Genomic DNA, 15,822 nt, shown 5'->3' with positions numbered 1-15,822 from the left:
TTATAATCAACTGGATATATTCATCCTTTTTGTATGCATGTATCATTTTTGTATTTGAAGTCATGAATATTCGCTATGTACTTGTTTGATTTTAAGTAGCCTCAGCGAAGGATTTGGTCAGCTTCCAGAGAAAAGACTATTCTCAGTAAGTGCCAAATCAAGAAACACTTAAGCTAACAATGAACTTTGAGAGACCCCAATCCACATCTGAGTTTTCCTGGGAATGTGGCATCGGCCTGTAAGGAACTGAGTCATGTAAGGACATGTGACTTGCCCATGTGACTCCAAAACTCCATCTTGGAGCTGGATTCTGCGTAGGAGAGAGGAAGGGATTTCCACCCACAAGAGAGAGACTATATAAGCCCCTGGGGAAACCCTCCATTTAGACTTCAGCTAGCCTCTCCACCCCAAGGAGATGCCTGAAAGAAACTGGAACAAAGGACAGTAACTTCCAGGATGTGACTGACTGATGGACCCAGACTAGGAGGAAGTCTAGTCTGTAAAAGAGGCTTATTGAATGCGAGATTTACCTGCCTTTAATAACGTGCCTTTAATTTTTACTCTATTAGGTTTAGACTTGCAAGTTTTATTTTATTTTGTTTTGTAATTCACTTATTACTTGGAACCACTTAAATCCTACTTTTTGTATTTAATAAAATCACTTTTTACTTATTAATTGACCCCTAGTATGTATTAATACTTGGGAGGAGGGCAAACAGCTGTGCATCTCTCTCTATCGGTGTTATAGAGGGCGAACAATTTATTGGTTTACCCTGTATAACCTTTATACAAGGTAAAAGGGATTTATTTGGGGGTTGGACTCCACTGGGAGCTGGGTATCTGAGTGCTGGGGACAGGAGCACTTCTTAAGTTGTTTTCAGTGAAGCCTGCAGCTTGTGGAGGACGTGGTTCAGAGTTGGATTTGTGTTTGCATCCGACAAGTGTGTCTGGCTGAAACAAGGGAAGGTACTGAAGTCCCAAGCTGACAGGGAAACCAGGCTCAGAGGTAGCCTCAGCACATCAGGTGGCAGCCCCAAAGAGGTTTCTGCTACCGAACCCATCACACAGAATTTAGGAATAAAATTGCAAAACAATGAGGTGTGCGGGGGAGAGGATAGGAAAAGAACCAATGGACTTCAATTGCAGCAAGGTCGCTTTAGGTTGGACATTAGGAAAAACATCCCAACAGTGAGGGTGGCTAAGCACTGGAATAACTTGCCCAGGAAGGTTGTGGAATCTCCACCACTGGAGATTTTTAAGAGCAGGTTAGACAAACACCTGTCAGGGATGGTCTAGATAATACTTAGAACTGCCATGCGGGCAGGAGACTGGACTAGATGAGATCTCGAGGTCCCTTCCAGTCCTATGATTCTATGATCTCACAAGGAGCAGGGCAAGGGACACACACCTGCCTAGACTTGACATTCAGCTCCACTGTACCCCCCACCACATGCACACACAGAGTGCCCACTGCACACCAAATGCACGCACACACAGAAGCCGCAATACACACACACACACACACAGAGTCCCCACTACACACACAGACAGAGAGTGCCTACTACACACACCACACACAGTGCCCACTGCACACCAAACACACACACACACACACACACACAGAGTGCCCACTACACACACACAGCCTTATATAGAGCTCAATCAGAATGCAGAATAATCTCTACTGGGAAGCTGGGACAGCTGGAATATTTCCAACTAGCCTGAACAAAAAGAACTGAAGGGGATTCTGCTGCCCTGGCAGGGAGATAGGACTGGATTTCCCAACTGGTCTTTTCCATCGGCAGCTTCACTGAGGCCTGGTTTATGCTTAAAAATTAGATTAATAGAGCTCCGTCGTACGGGGGTGGGGAGGGACTTTTCACACCCTGTGTGAGGGAGTTAGCTTGTACTGACCCTCAGTGTAATTCTTCCATTGATCTAGCTACTGCAATGTGGAAAGCAACTACACTACGGCACTGCTGCACACCATAGCTGAGTCAATGTAATGGCTTTAGTATAGACATTCCCTGAATCGATGAGGGAGTTTTCCCCCTTCCTATTAAAGCTATTTCTCTCTCCTTTTCCAATCACTCTTCTCCCTCCCTTGGTAAAGCTCTTTCCTTCTTTTGATAGGTAAATATGTTCAGAAGAGTTGAAATTTCTCCTCTCAGGATAATTCCTTCCTTTCCCTCCCATGAATGTCTCCCTGTCATTTCAATTCAAGGCTGAAATGCTCTGAAACTGACTTGTTTGCCCATGACTTAGTGGTACCTCTTTGTTTTCCCTCCCTTCACTTACAATGAGTTGAGAAGGACGGAAGCAGTACCTGCTCAGAACCCTAAAATCAGAACGGTAAAGTTGAATCTTTCCCTGTTTGCTAACCACACCAACATTACCCTTAATACCTCTGGAGCTGCTTCCTGGGATGACTTTGAGACTTGATCCCTGGATCATCTTTGTTCCCAGGAGAACAGGTGTGCACAGCACATGCAATTAATGTTGTGACCGTGTCTTTCCTTGTGGAGATGGAACAGAGAGGTCCAGAGAATCAGCTTGTTTGGATCGCTGTCTCGCCCGTGAGGTCTTTTCAATATGATACGAAACTGAGGTGACTATTCCACTTCATATGTTGGTCACCTCTCCTAAAATATTTTAAAGTCATTTCCCAGGGTTGGGACACAAAAGTATCTAGAAATGGGTGAATTTCTGCTGGATTAATAATTTACTGTAAAAAACAATGCCATTGGGGTTGACCTGAAACTATTCACAAATTTGTTACAAAGTCTCCTAATAGCCTTGTCCCAAAACAATGTTTATGTGGGGGAGGAGGATTTAGGTGCCGGTGACAAAGCAGCCGCCAGTAGGAGGTGGTGATGCTCCCTCTCTTTGTAATTTTTAGCTCAATAGTTAGGATTTTCACCAGTGAGGTGGGAGATCCAGGTTCACTTCCCCCTTCTGTCAAGTGCTGGGCAAAGATGTGCACTTGGGTTTCCTGTATTTCCAGAAAGCATCCCAGCCACTGAGTGCTATTCGAGTCTGTGTTGCTCTCAATCTCTCCTTTCAAAGTTGTCCTATGGTGGATGACTAATTAAATAACCATTGGAACAGAGACATGAAGTTGAGTATGTTGGTGCCCTGAACCACTTGTCTATAGAGTCATTCTCTCTTTCTGGCCCTCTGATTCTTCCTGTGTTTTATCCACAATGCAGCAGCTTCAACAGGAGAGACTGAGGCCATATCTATACTACTGGCAAAATCAAGACTACAGCGATAGATGAAATGGTGTTGATTGAGCAGGTCTGTTGAAGACATGCTAAGTCAATGGGTGGGTACTCCACCTTCCTCAGACACTATGTTCCATCATGGATCTCTCTCAGGGCTGGGCTACACTAACGCTGTTGGATGATCTATGTTACACTACTTCAGTTACATAACTCTCCCGGTGACATAGCACGGTGTGGACACCACTGTAAGTAAGACCAACTTAGTCAACTTGAAGTAGCGTAACTTAGATCAATTTACAGCGGTAGCGTAAACCAATCCTGAGAATGATGCTGGACAGAACATAGCCCAGTTGCCAGGGTACTGTCCGGCAATGTGGGAGACCCACTTTCAAATGGCTTCTCCCCATCAGACAGAGGTGGGATTGACCTGGATCTCCCACATCCCACGGGAGTGATCTAATCATTGGGTTAAAGTTTACAAGGGAAGCAGCGCCATTACTGCCTCTTCCATTCCCATCCATTTTGTCAGTCTGGCCCTACATTGTCGTTGCTTTTACATCGAAAAGTATCCAGGAAGGAAAGGAAATGTTCCATTTCTGGTCATGCTAAATATTTCCTTTGACCCCACTGGACATTTTTTCTTAATGTTTTCCAGTTTGCCAAACATTTAGGGAATTCTCAGTTTTGGTTCAGATTGAACTGAATTTGTTTTTCAATTTTTTGTAACCGCCCATGAACTCAAAAATCAGCTATTGGCCCAGCTCTATCCATTTCTCACTCACCGTAACCCGAGCTGTACAATTCCCAGAATTCCTATTCTTCAGAGTCAATAGTACTTTCCCACAGAATGAAGAGTAAGAACTCACAGCTAACCTGCTCATGTGGTATAAACATCTAGAGTCTGATATGACTTTTTCTTTCTGGTTCATTTATATGGTAGAGAAAACTCAAGCTTTCCATATTATTTTGTATTCAGTTCAGTGCAGATTCTCACAGAGGACGCACACACACCATGCTCTCTTTTGGAAATGTTACCCTTGTTCTTACTTGTTTTGTTGCTCCCTTAACTTAAAAGAAAATCCATTGGGATGGAAATCACCTTTCTCCTCCACGTGCATGGACACAAACCAGTGACAATCTCTACAACAACCCCATAGGGGACATAAAGGGCTGCAAAGTATCAGGAGGGTGTGCAAACTCCCTTTGATTCAGCCATAGCAATCCCATACTCCATACTTGCAACGGCATAACGAAACCAAACCCACTACAAAGCAGAGGGAGATAGATTAGATGCCCCCCTCTTCTTACGCAATACGAATAGCTCTATGCTTTCGAAGCACACAGATATTCAAACATGTGAAACAGGTGCCTCCAGGAATTTTGCTGTGGAAAACGCCTAATAAAGCTCTGATTTTAGGTGGGGCCTGCAGGCCGTGTTGGAATACAAATAAATTAATAATAATAACAATACAATAATGAACAATACTCCCACGGGCTCTGTCAAATTACATTGCAATGGGCTGGGAATTGAATTCACCTGTTTCCACACCCCATCACTATACAAGTACTGAGTTAAACAGATTCAAGAATCGGTTAGGAGTTTATTCATTGCTTTCCTCAGGGCGTCCTTCACCTCTGTGTTCCTCAGGCTGTAGATGAGGGGGTTCAACATGGGGATCACCAGCGTGTAAAACACTGAGGCCACTTTGTCCGTGTCCATGGAATAGTTGGACGGGGGACGTAAATACATGAAGAGGAGGGTGCCAAAAAACAGGACCACTGCAGTCAAGTGGAAAGTGCAGGTGGAGAAGGCTTTGCGCCGCCCCTCGGCGGAGCGGATCTGCAGGATGGTGGAGGTGATATAGACATAGGAGAGGAGGACAGTCACAAGGCTGCTCACTCCAGTGCAGCACATGAAAGCAAACATCACAATCTCATTGATGCGGGTGTCAGAACAGGAGATTGCCAGCAGTGGGGGGACATCACAGGTGAAATGATTGATGATGTTGGAGTTGCAGAATGACAGCCGAAATGTAAGCCATGTGTGTATCATTGAATCTACCACCCCCACAGCGTACACCCCAGCCACCAGCTGGTTACAAAGCTGCCTGGACATGGTGACCCTATAGAGCAGTGGGTTACAGATGGCCACATAACGGTCATACGCCATCACAGCCAGCAACAGGCACTCAACATCTGTAAAAACGATAGAGAGATACAGTTGCACAGCGCAGGCAATGTAAGAAATGCTTTTCCTCTCGGCTAAGAAATTCAGCAGGAACTTAGGGGAAATCATCGAGGAAAAGCAGAGGTCACAGAAAGACAAATTACTGAGGAAAAAGTACATGGGGGTGTGGAGTCGGGGATCAGTCATTATTAACAAGATTATCCCCCCATTCCCCACCAGGGTGATACCATAAATCAGTAGGAACACCACAAACAGGGGAACCTGGAGCTCCGGACGATCTGTCAATCCCGAGAGAATGAACTCAGTCGCCTCCGAGTGATTTCCCTTTTCCATCTCCTCTGAACAGAAATCAGACAGCTACAGAGATGTGGGCAGGTGGATGGTGCAGAAAACGTGTCCCTTCTCTGTAATGAAGTGAGTGAAAATAAACAGAGATCAGTTTCTTAATGCACATCAGTACCCGCTCAGGGAAGGGCTTAATTCACAGAGACAGATGTTCACAGCTGGTCATTCCAGGTGTTTGATAAAATGCACACACTGTGCAAATACAATAACCCGCAGGTTAATCATGTCCCACATACAAACACTCCTATTCACTAATCCAAACTGAAAACAGTGACTTGTGACTCTGCTGTGAGAGAATCAGTCTGAAGAGATTATTCCTTAGCTAAAGAAGGAGTGAGAGTAAAGGAATGTCAATCTTTGTAGTCTCATTGGGCAAGGGGAGCTCTGTGGCTTGGCATGTTGGGTTGGGGTAAACTTGCTTACTGTGCTAACTGAGCTTTTTGGCATTTACTTTAGCCTGTATGAAAACCCAGAGACATAATGGAAAGCACTGGCTAAAGTGACTAAGGAGATTGCTCCTTTGTCTGAAGAGGTAGGAGTTGCGGCTGAGGCTTTAAGTGCTGGAGGTCTTGAATTTAATACCAGCTGATCCCCATAGTCTCCGCGTGTGTGTGACTGTAATTCAGGACAAAACCACGTACCTGCTGAGAAGAAAGAGAGAGATGTGGTGGCATTTCTCCAATGACAGAAACTGCCAGTTTGGAGCATTCGGGAAATTTTATAGTGAGATGTGTGATCTATGGGACATGATTCCTGAAGCAAGTGGGAATACCTGAGCTCAGAGAGCCATAACACCGAATTAAGGCATTCAGTGAACCAAAGCCACCTTGGTGTAATTCATGCCCCGGGGGTTAATTAGTCCCACTCTTTCCTACTGTGTTATTAAATGATGCAATTTCTATCAGAGTTACAGAGTATGAGGTTAGGGGTATATTTCATCCTGCTGTTTTCAGTGCAAGTTGGGTAGAACTGATCCACAAAAGATTTTTTTTTTTTTTTGTAGAGACCAAATTCTTTTTCTAAGAACTTAATATTACGACTCGGAAATACCACGGGGTGCCTCAGATACCACACACCAGCAATCTCTTCCATGTTCCATGCTCCCAGGCTGGACTCCATCCCCCCATGATGCATGATGGTCTCTCCTCTTTCTGAACTTCACCAGAGTACCACAGCGATGGTTTAGGGAGGAGTGGAGTTTGGTATTTTGACGGAAAGGTGATAATTTCTAGGGAAAAAATAATTTTATGGAAAAAAGAGTTGAATTGAAAATCCAATTTCCCATCAAAAAAACTTCCCAAGAAAAATATTCAACCAGCCTTAGCAATAAATTTGGAATCAAAGGAACAGAAAGTTAGATACAGGTGAAATGTATAAATTGTTTGCAGCTGTAGCTGATAGCTTCTCAGTCATTCCTGGATTCAGGACTCATTGTCCTGGCCCCAATAGGTGGAATGTAAAACCTATAAGACATGTAAGAGTACTCTAGATTATCTAGCTATTTAAAGCATGCCAATCACCATGGTATCCTTTTTTCCTTCCCTTACTAGGTTATTCCCCAAAGTAGCAAAGATAGGTTTTACTCATTTTGCTTGATGGCGACCACATGATGACCAGAGGAGCTCAGGAGGAGAACACAGCATGCTCCGGATTTCTGCAGTTCACAAAACTATCCCTCTTGCATGCATATTATCTGCACACAGAGCTCAACTTTAAGATGCTAAATAAAGCTATGAGTCAACTAGAAATAGTCATGCTCTCATAGCAAATATTAATACAATTTTTTGATAATGTATGTGATGTTATAAGATGACACTGTATCATGTTATTAATACATGTTCCAAACTCAGGCTGGCAAACTGGTCTCTTAAACAAAGAAATGTGTGCTCTGCAGGGAAATCAAGCAGGAAGGGAAACAAAGGAAGCCCAAAAAGGTGAGGAAAAAGCAGCAGGGAACATCCTTCTACATAGAGCTTTTGTCTTCAGGTACCAGGTGGAAATGGTTCTCAAAGGGGGGATAGGACTATAAAAAGAAGGGACAGACATTCCAAGGCACCACTTTCTCTCTCTGTGTGTCCACTGATTCACTGCATCTGAAGGGATAAATGAAGCAGCCATTGGACTGGGGGATGGATCCTGACCTAAGAAGTTTTGTCAGTAAGACGGCTGAAAGCATGTCGAGAGGAAACTTTTGCTTTGAATTTCACATCATTTGTTAACTTAGGCACAAGTTGCATTGTAGCTTTATTTTTCTTGTAACCATGTCTGACTTCTATGCCTCATTATTTCCATTCACTTAAAATCTAACTTTGTAGTCAATAAACTTTGTTGTATCGAATCCAGTGTGTTTAAATAGATGTGTCTGAGAAACTAAGTTGCATGGATATTAGTGCTGTTAAAGAAATAACGGACAATGCAACTTGTATTGTCCAGGAGAGGACTGGGCAGCACAGGATGTACATTTCGGGAGGGAAATCGAAGACTGGGGAGCGTGTTGGGGTCACCCTGCAGTATAACCAAGGGTGGTGAGAGCCTGAGTGTAACCCAACTATTCCTGGCCAGGCTGCAGTTACACACACACGCTCAGGGTGTGATTTTCATGCTAGACGGTTGTTTGTGAGTGACCCAGGTGGAAACCACTTCAGCAAGGCATTGCCAGGTTGCAGGCAGGTGTGACACAGCTGCTGATTAAACTGGGTTGGACCCTGGTATGTCAGAGCAACCAACCTAGAAACTATCCCAGAAACACCAAAGGTGTGGTGCTGACTGACAGTAGTGTCCGATTGACATGAAAGGGTGAGGTCACCACAGGGATGGGCCCATGCACTGATCCATGGCTGCAGATGCACAAGGACATTGTGGTCATCACCTCCCGACAAGGAGCTCCAAGGCAGGCCCAGTGATGACTCTTCCCTTCTTCATTGTGGTAGCAGAAATTATCCCCCACGGGTGTGCAGGCCTGGCTGGTATTATCAGTGCTTCAGGGCATGTGGGTGCCCCCTTCTCCTAAATGGTGCCAAGCTGTGAGGCATTGCAGGGCTGATTGTATTAGGAGGAAAAATTGATGATCCAAGTCGGCCCTATTCTTTGGTATAATCCGTGGGGGAGGGGTCACAAAGAATATACGCAAAGTCCTGCTTCCCCGAACACCAGTAGAAACAACCAACAGCCAACAATCTCTGTATTCAGAAACTCCCAAGTCTGTCACTCCAGGTCTGTGCCCAGGAAACACAATGCCCCTACTTCCTCTCGGAGTCATGCTCATAACTCGTCCTCCTGGCTTCTGTGCCTCCTCTGACCTGGAGGTGCTTGGTGCAATCCTCAGTGAAAATGCCAAAGTCAGGGCAGGCTGCAAAAAGGAGGTTATTAACATTGAAGATCTCTGCGACATCTCTGCAGATGCTGCTACAAAATAACTCTGAGCATGCCAGCTCCCTCCCGATTCTTTTGTTAATTTTACTTATTTCCTATAATGTATAGTCCGTGAAACAGAGTGCAATGTTGCACCCCATAATGCTTTATAGAAATATGTGTATGAGTGTAAATATGACATAACTGGTATATGTTTTATGCTAGATAGGCCATGTAACAGATCTCTGCAAAGGTTATGATCTACTGGATATATTCATCCTATTTGCATGCACGTACCATTTTTTACTCAAAGTTATGAATATTGGCTAGGTACTTGTTTGATTTTAAGTAACCTCAGTGAAGCATTTGGTCAGCTTCCAGAGAAAAGACTTTTCTCGGTAAGTTCCCAATCAAGAAACACTTAAGCTAACAATGAACTTTGAGAGACGCCAATCCACATCTGAGCTTTCATGGGAATGTGGCTTGGCTGGTAAGCATCACAATCGTTCAGGGACATATGACTTGCCCATGTGACTCTAAAACTCCATTTTATAATTGGATTCTGCACAGGGAGTGCGATGGGTGTTCACCCAGAGGAGAAAGTCTTTAAAAATCCCTGGGAGACCCCTCCATTTTGTCTTCAGCTGGCTCAAGAGGCAGCCTCTCCACCCCCAAGGATACCGGAAAGAAACTGAAACAGAGGACAGTAACTACAGGGGGTGTGAGTGATTGCTGGACCCAGACTAGGGGGAGCCTAGTCTGTAAAAGGAAGCTTAATGGAACACCACTGAGGGTGAGGTTTTTATCTGTGTTCAGTTTCATTACTGTATTAGAGATAGATCTGCGTGTTTTGTTTTATTTTATTTTACTTGCTAATTCACTTTCTTCTGTCTGTTATTACTTGGAACCACTTAAATCCTACTTTCTGTACTTAATAAAATCACTTTTTACTTATTAATTAACCCGGAGTATGTATTAATACCTGCGGGGGGGGGGGCAAACAGCTGTGCATATCTCTCTATCAGTGTTATAGAGGGCGAATAATCTATGAGTTTACCCTGTATAAGCTTTATACAGGGTAAAATGGATTTATTCAGGGTTTGGACCCCATTGGGAGTTGAGCATCTGAGTGTTAAAGACAGGAACATTTCTCAAGCAGCTTCCAGGTAAGCCTACAGCTGTTAGGGGCCGTGGTTCAGACCTGGGTTTGGGTTTGCAGCAGGCTTAAACAAGGCGGGGCTCTGGAGTCCCAAGCAGCCAGGGCAGGAAAGCAGGGGCAGAAGTAGTCTTGGCACATCAGTTGGCAGCTCCCAAGGGGGTTTCTGTGATCCAACCCGTCACAGGTGGGTGCTTGGCGCTCTCTGAAAGTCCAGTCCTCTTGCGGTGCTTCAAGCATGGCACCCAAAATCACTATTCGCTTTTGAAAAGCTTGACTCCAGTGAGCAGCTTCACTCTTCTAGCCTTCGTCCCCCACCTCAGCCCCAAACCCATGAAGGGAGCGAGTGCTAATGGGAATCAAACTCATATTATCATTCTTTTAACATCACTGTTTTTCCCCACTCAGCCGTGTGAAAGCCAGATCCCTAGCTGCTGTGCGTCAGCATAACTCTATTGATGCCAGTGGACCAGGTGTAAACAAGAAATGCTCTATTCAAGTTAATTGCCCAGATCTCCTGCTAATGTCCATTGGCCATAAACACTGTGTCATTCAATGGGGCCAGATTCCCAGCTGGCATAAATCAGCTTAGATCCACTGAAGTCAGTGGGCCAGATCCTTAGGGGGTGTGAAGCAAAGAAGCCCCATTGAAGTCTCTATACCAGATTCTTTGTGGTGTAACTGACATCGCTCATTTGGAGTCGCTGGGTGATGTAAATTGGAGTGGTCCCATTGAAGTCAACAGGCCAGAGCCACAGCAGGTGTGACTCCTGTACCGATTTGCACCTGCACAGGATCTGACCTAAGGATCATCAATGCACGGCCTCCTTTGGCCAACTTCGATACTATGTCGATACGAATCAGAGCCGGCTGACAATGGCACTTTTTATTTAATAAAACTCTCACAAATTATGGTTTTGGTATTTGACCAGCGTGAGGCCAGGTGTACACTAGAAATTTTTGCCAGTATAGCGATGTGCATTAGGCGTGTGATTTTTGTTTTAACAACATTTCTACACCAGCAAAGCCATAGGGCTTGTCTACACTTGGACTGTTACAGTGGCACCTCTGTAGCGCTTCAGTGTAGAGGCTATCAGTGCTGATGGGAGGGGTTCTCTTGTCAGCAGAGGTAATCCACCTCCTTGAGAGCTGGTAGCTAGTGCTGTCTTCTTGGGGTTTGATGTTTGCACACCCCTGAGTCACAAAGCCGGGTCGATCTAAGTTTCTAGTGTAAACCGGCCCCTAGTGGAGATGCAGGTATAATGGCAAAAAAAAAAAAGTGCTTTTGCTTATATAGTTATTTCTTTTGGGGAATGGATATAAATTATAGAGGCAAAAATGCTCTTTTGCTTCCATAAACTGAGGCTACACTGGGCAGGTTTGCCGGTGTAGCTATACCAGTACAGCTAAACAGGCAAACCTTTTCTGGGGTAGACTAGGCTTTTTCCATTATTGTTCGTTTATGCCTCGTCACTCCAGGCTTTGAAACTCTCTATGTGAAGAGGTTCTGAAAGAGAAATGTTCCATTAAACCTGGAAACACCAAGATTCCAGCAAATTAAAAGTTCTATGGGAGCAGTTTGCACAGGGAAAACTTTCTGAGTGAATGTAACATACTAGCGTAATGCGCCCTGCCCCCATCTAGTGGCTGGTCCAGAGAGAAGATAAAAAGAGTTCAGCAAATAGAGCTACTATGCGCTTAAGGGATATGGGGCTATGCTTTGATGCTGAAGGTCTTGGGTCCTAAAAGCAATTATGACACACAATTTTGATGCAGGAAATGTTTTCTAGGCCTGAGGATTTGTGCACAGCCAAGTTTCTAGAGGAGCAGTTGTTTGCAAATGGTCACATTGTCCTTGCTTGAACGTGCAGGGTTAAGGAGACAGTGCAAGGAAACTTTCCACTCCTGCACAGATACCAGGCATGATTGCATTCTCTTTGCTTTACTGAGTCCAAGCATCGCTCCCTGCTCATCCCTTTTGGCTGTGATCTATGCCCCAAAAGGGGGAGAGAAGCAGGAGGGAGATAGGGTCATGTTGCCCCTCCCTCTTAGAAGGCAGCAGAGAGGACTGGACCTGAACAGGAGGAGGTGCTGTTCCCCATGGGCCTGCTGTAAGTCCCACTGACGTTACTAGGTCTATTGATTTCATATCTGGGCCCCATTGATTTCAATGTGAGGTAGGCACCTAAATACCTGTAAGGATCTGGGCTGGCTGTGCCTAACAGGCACAATCGGGGCCCGCACGCTGCAAGGAACAGTCCAGCTCTTCCTTTGCGGCTATCGAATCTATTGTGTGCGGTGGAGGGTGTTGCTGGGAGTTCACCAGTCCCTTCTAGTGAGCTCCGTGTGCCATGAGCGCAGAGGTCAGCGTGGTGGCCCTTCGAGCCCTAGGCTCGTGGTGGGTTCTCCGTCCCTTGGTGGGTCCCCATTAAACACTTCCCCTTCTGAGAGCCTCAGGTGCTTCAATGCTCTGCTTACAACTTCCCATCCCCGGCCTCTGGCCCTGCTCTCAGGCCGCCTGCTACTTGTCCTCCCTCTTCCACAGCCAGCTCCCAGGCGGCTGCCTCTGGCCGCCCCTGCCCACTCGCAGCAGCTCGCTGGCTGACCCTCATCCTCTTCTGCCCTCTGGGTGGCACTGCCTTGCCCGGTCACACGGACCCCTCTGCTGTCACAATGCGGAACTTGGGTAAGACAGCGCTCTCTGGTAGTCATGCATGAACCAGATCCCCTCCCAGAATGAGCTGTGGCCCAATCCTTTTCCTCCAGCTAATTCTGGAGTGGGGTGGGAGGTGGGGCCTGACCATGAGCCAGCAGGTTCATTACACTATCTCTATAGGGCCCAACACCATAACACACGCTCCCACTCCTGTCCCCGGACACACTCTGCTCCACATTCCCTCATAGCTAGTCCAATCTGTGTGATGCCTCTCAGATGGACAAGGACAGTGTGGGAACAGAGAACTTCAGTACACCCAGTTCACGCAGTGCTTCTTCGTTCAGTATTGGTCCACAGTGAGCTTGGAACCATTGCGCAGACTAAGGCGCCTCTGGGAAGGAAATGGCCTGGGGACCTTGGACTTTCTTTAGGATGGAGATTGCAGGAAAAACCAGGCCCCCTTCAGGACACAAAGCTCACAGTGTATAAGCAATTCTGCCCATGTTGTTCATTACATTGCACCTCAGGCTTTATCAGCTGAAAGGAATTCAGCGCACTTACGCACGGAATATTTTATAGAAAAGACTTTAGCAGAGCTGTCTGAGGTGTGTGTGTGGGGGGCAAAGTCTGAAACATTGGGGCGGCGGGGGGTTTAGCACAACATGATTGAGGGGCATCAGCAGAGTTGTGTGGACAGGCTATGACTGCAATTCCAGGGGATCCAGGCGAAGAATTACAGGGGTTGTTACAGGTTAGGTCTAGTTATCTAAGTTCCTTATGTGGCTCCTATTATCACAGTGTAGGAGCACCTTACAATCTGTAGTTGGTGCTGCAGGTGGAGGTAGCTCTCTGGCGCCCTCTGCTGCTGCCTGCACATATCAGTCAACAACTTCTTAGCCCTGGTCTACACTGGAGGGGGGGGGGGGAGGGAATCAACCTAAGATACATTACTTCAGCTACGAGAATAGCTTACCTCAGCATCTTCACGGCACGGGGTTGACTGCCGCTGCTCCCCCATCGACTCCGCTTGCGCCTCTCACGGCGCTGGAGTTCTGGAGTCAATGGGAGTGTGATCGGGGATCGATTTATTGCTTCTAGACTAGACACGATAAATTGACCCCCGATAGATCGAGCATTACCCACCGATCCGGCGGGTAGTGTAGACATAACCTACAAACTGTTTGACACTCTAAGGGTATGTTGCTCCAATATCATTTTCAAAAAGGTATTTGGGCACTTAGAAATGTAAATACTAATCTCATTGACGGGGGGGGCAGGGACGTGAACCCACCTCATCTAACAGGCTAGCACCCTAAATGTTGCTCTAGCCAGTCCCCAGCCTCTAATTGTGAGTTTGCCCCCATTACAGCCTCCCTGCCCTGCCACGGGCACCCTAAATGCTAGGCTATCTATTCTCTCAACTACAGTGTGTTGGTAGAGATTGTGTGTGTGTGTGTGTGTGTGTGTGTGCGCGCGCACTCGCAAGTATCTTACATATTTAATGTAATGGAAACCAAGGTGATGCAAATTAGGATTTGATGCAGAGCTGGGGGCATGTGTGGGAATCTTGCAGATTACAGATGAGCTGGACAGGACTGGAATGCCAGGGGATCCAGGAATAGAAATAGAAATCCCAGGAGAGTTGTTATAGATCAGAAATGAAGTGCGCTGTCTATTTGGGGAGTGGGTGGATTTTCAAAATGTTCTTTTGTGTCTTTAGCAACTGGTTTTAATTTTTTTGTTTGTTTCACTCTGAATTCACCCAAACAGTTCCGAATACAGAGGCTTTTCTTTGCTTTATTTTTAAACAGGAAATTAAGTCAGTACACGGGTCCATTGATTTTAAGGCCAGAAGAGGTCATGATTATCAGATAGTCTCATGTCCTGCATGCCACAAGTCAGAATATTCCAATCATTCCTACAGCGAAGGGAATTATTCATTCCTATGGGAGGGCCTGTTTCTTAACCTGTGGCTGTGATAGCAGTTTCAGTTTAAAACATGTTTATTCTGTCCATATTCTTTTGCTGTTTTCCCATGGTATTGAGGTGCAGCCAATCAAGATGTGTCTGTCCTGGTCTACAAGGTCTGGGCAGAGGGTATGCGGGCTATAGAGAGAGAGGTGGATATGTAGGTCTGACATGAGTAGAATTAATAGTAATATTTGACTGATACTAATATAATCACTGGAGCAACAGTTTTGAATTTCAAATGTTTCTTCTGTGCAGTTTTGCTGTTACAAATGAAATAATTAGTTTCTGTCTCTGTATGTTCCCTCTTAGGGAATTCTCTGCTGGTAATTTCTTTAATTCCCCTATGAGGAACAAGGCAATGCACTTGGGCGATTATGACGCTGGTTCAAAATAATCACCCTGGCTCTGGCAGCAAAACAAAAAGGAAAATTCCAGGGAGGTTACACATCCAGGTGCCCCCATCTCAGAACGTGAGGCGATCAATTTAGTGTAATTGACCCATCTCTCCAGAAATGGTATTAGCTTCTGACCATTTTAATAAGCTCCTGGTGGGCATGATTAGAAAGTTTGTGCCTGCCAAGTTGAGACTGCGTAACTTGGCAAGCAAGTTTGGAAGTGTTCCATTGTGCATCATTAAAATCTGAATGTGTTTCAAAGACATTGCAAACATTCATTGAACTTAGTAGGGTGGAATCTGCATTTTTGCAGAAGACCCTCCCTTGCTTCCCAGGACACCCTCAGCAGTGAGATAACTTCCAGGATGAACCCAGCCTGTGGAAAATGTGGGGATAGTGTTGAGTATAGGGGCTCCCTGCAGCTGTTGGCTCTCCCCAAGACACAGGACCCTGGAGGACAGTAGGTCCTGTCAATGGTTCTCCAGGTGCTTGTGGATCCACCCCCATTTCTTGCTCCCCTCCGCCAGCCAGACCCC

At 45.7% G+C, this 15,822-nt stretch overlaps 1 protein-coding gene across 1 annotated transcript; it reads right to left on the bottom strand.

The window, feature by feature from the left end:
• Nucleotides 1-4,806: 4,806 nt before the first annotated feature.
• Nucleotides 4,807-5,745, bottom strand: LOC135979552 (olfactory receptor 8U9-like). The gene has a single exon (XM_065579890.1). It carries the CDS (start codon nt 5,743-5,745, stop codon nt 4,807-4,809), a length of 939 nt encoding a protein of 312 aa, XP_065435962.1.
• Nucleotides 5,746-15,822: the final 10,077 nt, after the last annotated feature.

Source organism: Chrysemys picta, unplaced genomic scaffold, assembly GCF_011386835.1.
Source record: "Chrysemys picta bellii isolate R12L10 unplaced genomic scaffold, ASM1138683v2 scaf989, whole genome shotgun sequence".
In the NCBI taxonomy this organism is placed as follows: Eukaryota; Metazoa; Chordata; order Testudines; family Emydidae; genus Chrysemys; species Chrysemys picta.
The sequence above is the reverse complement of the archived record's forward strand: the minus strand, read 5'-3'. Positions and strand labels throughout refer to the sequence as shown.

Excerpts from the sequence above, each read along its gene's own strand:
- LOC135979552 (XM_065579890.1), bottom strand. The coding sequence starts at position 5,745 with ATGGAAAAGGGAAATCACTCGGAGGCGACTGAGTTCATTCTCTCGGGA.